This window comes from Mandrillus leucophaeus, unplaced genomic scaffold (genome assembly GCF_000951045.1).
Source record: "Mandrillus leucophaeus isolate KB7577 unplaced genomic scaffold, Mleu.le_1.0 Scaffold38, whole genome shotgun sequence".
Lineage (NCBI taxonomy): Eukaryota > Metazoa > Chordata > Mammalia > Primates > Cercopithecidae > Mandrillus > Mandrillus leucophaeus.
In genome coordinates this window covers 331,553-338,826 of record NW_012104031.1, presented here as the reverse complement: position 1 = coordinate 338,826, position 7,274 = coordinate 331,553, and the positions used below count along the sequence as shown (strand labels likewise).

General features: G+C 47.2%; 1 protein-coding gene across 1 annotated transcript in view; it reads right to left on the bottom strand.

Annotated features, from left to right (window-relative positions):
* Positions 1-582: 582 nt before the first annotated feature.
* PM20D1 (peptidase M20 domain containing 1) overlaps positions 583-7,274 on the bottom strand; it is a 33,678-nt gene continuing 26,986 nt past the window's right edge. The window contains exons 11-13 of the mRNA XM_011990396.1: positions 5,003-5,171; positions 2,824-2,923; positions 583-1,301 (exon numbers count right to left, since the gene is read on the bottom strand). Of these exons, the coding sequence (XP_011845786.1) occupies positions 1,178-1,301; positions 2,824-2,923; positions 5,003-5,171 (393 nt within the window). The 3' untranslated portion in view covers positions 583-1,177. The remainder of the gene's footprint in view (positions 1,302-2,823; positions 2,924-5,002; positions 5,172-7,274) is intronic.

Below are 7,274 nucleotides of genomic sequence, written 5' to 3'. Positions count from 1 at the left end.
GTCCCAGCTCCTCTCAAGAGGATCACAGATTCTCTTGTGATCCAGAAAGCACAGCTTCCAGCTTTGAGCCAAGAAATGCTGCCTTCCAATGCCCCCCACCTGGCAGCTACTGAGCAGATTCAAACATGCTCAGGGTTGGAGCCCAGAGAAAAAAGACAGGAATTCTGCTGTCCCCAGTGGAGGCTAGTTTGTGCCTCCTCATACCCCACCAGACAGCACAGAGCCCCTCAAGCCAGCCTCCCCCTCCTCCTCCACCCTAATGCCCTCCACTTTCCCTTGATCTGCCTGAACCAGGACATGATGCCAGGGCCACGGCCCTGCTGGTCCTTAGCTCCGAGCGCCCTTCCCTTGGGAGCTTAGCCCATCGGATGTGCCAGGGAAATGTTTCCACAGATTAGTGCCTCCTGGGGTGAGACAGTAGCAGCAGGTGGCAGGAACAGGGCAGGGAGGGAACAAAGCCCAGGGAGCCCTTGGGAGGAGCCCAAGGACAGAGGCTTTCTTTTCCAGTCTCTGGCCTCCAGAACCAGGAGGTTTGGGGTTTCTCCAAAGCCCCCGCCTCAGTTTCACCCCTCAGTATCTAGCTGGTGATGGACAGATCACTTTATTTGACTGATTGTGGTGACAATTATGGTAGTATCACAGTTTGGGTAAGTCCAGGTCCAGAAGTAGAATAAATTGGAGAGTAAGGGGAGAAATGCAGGGGAGAGAAGAGCGATGAAGATACAGCTCACAAGTCCAAGAAGAGAGGGGAATAAAAGGGGAAAGAAAGTTCTAGCAAGAAGAAATATATAAGCTCTGGAGAAAGCATCCCAGCAACAGTGCCCTAAATTAAAGACTCCTATCAGATAACACCTGGTTGAGATTTCTCAAATCTACATTTGCTAAGCCAAGCCTGGAGGGTGAAGCAGTGAAATAACCAGCATAAGACAGATAAGGGACAAGGCAGCAAATGCCAGTGGATCAAGGGATGCAGATATCAGGAGGAAGAGAGAAGCCAGATTTCTGCTGACTTTACCTTACCCCTGGCCTTGTTCTTGGGTGAGTTTAAGAGTGAGCAGACAGATGGGCAATGTTTTACAATGTGGTTTTAATCAAAAGTTTCATCAACACTGGCTTTCCCCCTTGGGTTAGTCCTGGCCCGGGGTCGGGCATGCCTAACCCAGCAGGCCCCTTGACCTCACAGTTTGTGCAGGTGAGAAACTGGCTCCTGGTCTGTGTCAGCATTCTGAATCAACTCAAAGATGAATTTCACTTGGTTCTCATAGCTTTGGACTGAGATTTTCTCATTGACTCCATGGAAGCTGAGGAAAGTAAGATGCATTTAGGGAAGGAGGGGAGGGCCAAGTGTCACAGCACAAGTGTTATTATAGAGCACTTTCCTTACTCCCCTCACCAACCCGGAAACTACTGGCCCTCCAGGGCTAGGAAAGGGAGGGACAAGGGAGGGGGCATCTGAGATTTCATATGACATATTGGTTGTTTCTCAGGGATCCATCCATGCTCATGACAAAGAACAGTGTGGAATAAACTCTTGGAGAGTCCAAAATAATCTCCTGCTGTGAAATCCACTCAATAATTTGTCCTCCAGGAGAATTATCTTTTTTTTTTTGAGACAGGTTCTCACTCTGTAGCCCAGGCTAGAGTGCAGGGGTACAATCACAGCTCACTGCAGCCTCAACCTCCTGGGTTCCAGTGATCCTCCCACCTCAGCTCCTGAGTAGCTGGGACCACAGGCGTGTGGCTAATTGTTTTATTTTTAAAATTTTTTTGAAGAGATGGAGTCTTGTTAGGTTGCCCAGGCTGGTCTCAAACTTCTGGGCTCAAGTGATCCTCCTGCCTCAGCCTCCCAAAGTATTGGGATTATAGGTGTGAGCCACCACACTTGACTGAGAACTATCTTTCCAATTCTCTTTCTCTTAGGACAGAGTACCTAGCTAGACTATCTCTAAGCCAGTCCCCTACTCTCCCACTAGAGGGTAGAGAAGGCAACTGCCCAGGGTACCTACCCAGTTTTCCGTGGCACCTAGGAACTTTACTATCAGACCTTACACCCACCAACCTGCCTCCCCACAGTGAAACAAAACAGCAAAACAAAACAAACAACCACCAAACTACATATGTAATCTCAAAGATAAAAGGAAACAGAGTACCTATCCATCTCCCATTTAAAAAACAAAAAAAGAAAGCTGTTCTTAAACTCTTATTCAAATATTTTCACTCTGTCTACAGAGGACTTAAGATGGGGAGACCAGGTCTGGATATGATAAGTAGCAGAGAGGTAAATGGAAATCGTCCTCCCATACCCCAGGATTAAAAATGTAGAACCCACAAAAATAGTAATTCACACAGAGCAGTTAAAATTGGTGCTCACATCGTGGATTTCCATAGTGCTTTCTTCTGAGAAATCAAAACATGCACCCACCTTTGACCTCATGTGTGGTCTGCATTTCACAAAATGCTGAGGAGTCTCCCCATTTTGTAAGTGGAGGAAACGGGGTCCAGAGGATAAGCCCTCTCCCAAAGACAGGAAGAGCTGGGATTAGCACCCAAGGGTACGGATTCCACCAGCTTCTCCCCAATCACCCAATTATCTCCGTCTTTATAAAAGAGGGGCCAATTTCCATAAATTCTAGGGGGTGACAATGAGACTCTGGCAATAAGGACGGTAGATGGGTTAGGTTCTACAATATCTCCATTTCATTTTGCCAAATCCCGGCTTCCCCCCGCCCTGATTCTGTGGACTGTCAGGAGCACGGGGTGGGAAAGAGACACGTCAAGTGTGTTTCTTTTCTCCCACCTGCTGCTCAAACCTGTTCCACTCACCGTTTTAAGTCTTCAGGCTGTAGATAGTAGGGATTGAACCTGTAGATGCCAGTGGTGAGGTTTGTAAAGAATCGGCTGTCTGTGTTGCCAAGAGAAGTACCTAGAGAGGGAAGATTAACAGGAAAGGGGCTTTACATGAGCAACCAAACCAACAAAGTGGCTGGGGTGTGGCCTGGCTGGAAAATTAGGATTACTGGGTCGTTACAGAGCAATGCCTGGGCTCTCTTGAAAGCCTATAGCTATCCTTACAAAATGCACCATTTCAGCCAGGAACATGGAATCTCCTTCCAAGGGCATTGGTGAGACATCCCTTGGATGGACCATTCAAGGGATGTCTCACCAATGCCCTTGGAAGTGTCCTCTCCCTGTGATGACCAGGGAGGCCAATATCTTCATACCCAAGGCCATGGCCATTTGCTATTCCCCATGATGACCAGGGAGGCCAATATCTTCATTTCATACCCAAGGCCATGGCCATTTGCTATTTAAGAAACGAGAAACTAGATAGCACTTCTTTATCACCTGACCTTTATTCTGTATCACTCTAGGTCAAAAATAAATACCCTCTGGGAGAACTTTACTACTATAAAATATAACCCTCTTGAATTGGAACAAAATTTCCTATTTATTCTCATTCTCTGAAGGATGACTCTGTCTTCCTAGGGTCAAACCTTAGATCTGGAAAGTGCCAGGATACACTTTCCAGTTTCCCACTCTCCTGAAGGTGGTAGCAGGTCACCTGGCAGGGGCTGGGACTTGTGCCCCTAGGTGTGTTCTTTGGGAAAAGAACTCAAGTGTGTGGGGTGATTTGAGACAGTAATTTGTGTTTTCTTCCATCTTCCACTCCTGGTTTCAAATGGACATCCAGGCACTTCACAGTTCCTTGCTTTGTGGTTGATTTCTGCCTGTCTTTTTTCTGTAAAAGCCTGGCCCTATTAGTGGATTACAGTAAGTGCTCCAGAAGAAAGAGAATAGAGTAGGTAGCCTTTAAGGGCCAAGGGAGGAGAATCTGGAACTGTGAAGGCCGGGTTCCTGGATGTTTGGAGGAATCTCAGATTAGACCAAGAGAAAAGAAAACTAGACACGGGTCTTAATATTAGAGCATTAATAATTAAGCAATATCATTATTATTGAGCAATGTCTTTTTTCCTTTTTTTTTGACAGAGTCTTGCTCTGTCCCCCAGGCTGGAGTGCAGTGGTGCTGTCTCGGCTCACTGGAATCTCTGCCTCCTGGGTTCAAGTGATTCTCCTGCCTTATCCTCCCAAGTAGCTGGGACTACAGGTGCCCACCACCAGGCCCAGCTAATTTTTGTATTTTTAGTAGAGACGAGGTTTCACCATTTTGGTCAGGCTGTTCTCAAACTCCTGACCTTGTGATCCACCCGCCTCAGCCTCCCAAAGTGCTGGGATTACACGTGTGAGCCACCACGCCCGGCCAAGCAATGTCTTAATATTAGAGCAATAACCATTGACCAGAGATTCTCAAACTATGGTTAGTCATCACCTTGTGTCAGAATCTCCTGTGGATATTTGTGAAAAAGGCAAATTCCAGGGTCCCTTCCAGATTTGGTTAACCCAAATCTTTGCAGTGAGTCCAGGTAATCTGCACTTTAATAGTTCCCTGGGGAGACCTCTTCCACTCTTAGATTGGAGAACCACTGTCTGCAAAGCATAGATTTGGATGGTGTGCTAGAAGGCTGCAGAAGGGGTACAGGTACAGAGGAGTGCTGCTGGGATTGATCTGGGCTGGGAAGGGTAAATTAGGTTAAGGCAAATGGTATGGGCTGGGAGGCTTTTCTGAGCTAAAGATTCTGAGCTTTGCTGCTGAGCTGTTATCCTAGAATGGATCAGAACCAGACTCTGGGAAAATCTTGGCCCCTTCTGTGACTCTTAGAGAGGAGGGAGTAGTCTAAGCCAATTCTCCCCTCTATGCCAGAGTGGCTGGCCTAGGTTAAGCAAGGACCCAGGCTTGACTGACCTAATTTATTGTTTCTGCTCCTTTCCTGTTTGCGTTTTCACTTCCACTCTGAAGGGAAAATACAGGTCTAGTCTCATCAGGAGGGGAAACAGCCAGCTGTTTACAGGCTGAACATCTGGGGTAGGGGTGGGGAAGTAGACATTGGATAGGAAACAGTTCCAGCCCCCTCCTCCCTCCAGCCACAGCTGATGAAGTCATTACCTGGGATAGTAATATTGACTTCCGGGAAGACGGACTGTATGGTCTGGCGGAGCAGCTGGTAGCCCAAGGCCTTGTCATCATAAGGGCTGATGGGGAGGGGGTCAAAGGCAGTCATCACATGGAACTGGACTCTGTTATCAGCCACAATGTTCTTTGTGAGTTCTAGGACCTCCAGGGTAAGAAACAAAGGGGGTTTGATTTCTTATTGATTTCTATACATGTGCAATATGAGCTTAAATATTCTGATTTCTTTCCAGCAAGGCAGAGCCTGGGGGTTTACAGACAGGACTCATTTTTTTAAACATTGGGACTTCAATTTCAGCTGACTGGCTAAAGGGGATGTAAGAGTTGGGTCTTCCTGGAAAGCAATCTATAGCATGATAGATTTAGGTTAAATATTTTGGGAGACTTGTCTTACAGTCATGAATCAGATCTTGAATAGGAACAAATTTACATGAGCAACCAAACTAACGAAGTGGCAGGGGGTGGCCTGGCTGGAATATTAGGACTACTGGGTCACTATAGAGCAATGCCTGGGCTCTCTTGAAAGCCTATAGCTATCCTTACAAAAAGCACCATTTCAGCCAGGAGCATGGAATCTCCTTCAAAGGGCATTGGTGAGACATCCCTTGGATGAAAAATTGGATGGGAATTGGAAAATCAGGAAGTTATGTATCTTTCCCCTTGGGTGGTGAGCCACAGGCTGGTTGAAAGTGTTGAAGAGACAGCAGAATGTCAATCATCTCCAGGCTGGGGAATAGATGTGATGACCTGGCTTCAGCCTCGGGGAACCTCAGACAGGTGATAAAAAGGTCACACACTTTTCTTTCCCCTCTCTGGGCATTCCTGCTTCCTGTTTGTAACCAGCTGCACTGGAGCCAGGAAGATGAGCTCAACACAGACAAAAAGTCAGAAGTTGTGATACGGGTATTCAAGTTTTCTCTTTGCCTCCTTTCCTCGGGAAAGAACCTGAGGAAACTCCTAGAAAATTCAGTCTGAAACGAATAGAGTAAATCCAGAAAAATTCCTGTCCCCAGTCAGGAAGTAGACCAGACCCCGAGGATTAGGTCACATAGAGCCATGTGGGAATGGACCAGGAGACTGACTTAGAGGGACCTTCGCTCTCCAAAGCTCCAGCACTAGTCCCAATCCATTTGTTCAGTAGTTGCTTTAAAACTGCCTCTGCTCTAGAAAGGGGGGGTTGTCCCATAGCTGCAGATCACCTGAACGTGGGACATTATCTTAAGAGTACCTCTTTTTTTTTTTTTTTTGAGACAGAATCTCACTCTGTCACCCAGGCCAGAGTGCAGTGGCACAATCTTGGCTCACTGTAACCTCCACCTCCCAGGTTCAAGTGATTCTCCTGCCTCAGCCTCCTGAGTAGCTGGGATTATAGGCATGTATCACCACGTCTGGCTAATTTTTGTATTTTTAGTAGACACGGGGGTTTCACCATGTTGGTCAGGCTAGTCTTGAACTCCTGACCTCAAGTGATCTGCCCACCTTGGCCTCCCAAACTGTTGGGATTACAGGTGTGAGCCATCATGCCTGGCCAAGAGTACCTCTTTTTTTTTGAGACAGAGTCTCACTGTGTCGCCCAGGCTGGAGTGCAGTGGCACCATCTCGGCTCACTGCAATCTCTACCTCCTGGATTCAAGCAATTCTTCTGTCTCAGCCTCCCAAGTAGCTGGGACTACAGGCATGCACCACTATGTGCAGCTAATTTTTGTACTTTTAGTAGAGACGGGGTTTTGCCATGTTGGCCAGGCTGGTCTTGAAACTCCTGACCTCAGGTGATCCACCTGCCTTGGTCTCCCAAAGTGCTAGGATTACAGGTGTGAGCCACCGTGCCCTGTCCCAAGAGTACCTCTTTTATGCCAGAAGAATGTTAGGAGTTGAGTCTGGAGAGGAAGTGAAGGTTCCCACTTCTGGCTTATAAACCACCATTTGAATCAAAACAAGTATCCCGCTATTGGATGGGCAAAGGGGTCACCAAGGTGTATTCTCACTTCTCAGACCGTATTTTCACTCCAGCACTTATAACACAAATATTCTAATACAAGAATTAGTGCATGGTCTTGACATATTCTCAGGCCATTGGCAAGTTTCTGAAGTCAGCCTCCATGAGGTGGGTTGGGACTATGCCCACTGCTCCAAATTCCTTAGAGGGTCCTCCAGAAATCAAAGAAGGCATGCAGAATGGATCCCTTCAGTAAGAGGCTGCAAGAGCTCAGGTTTCCCACTAGCTGTTAGGCCAGGCAGGGACTGTGTC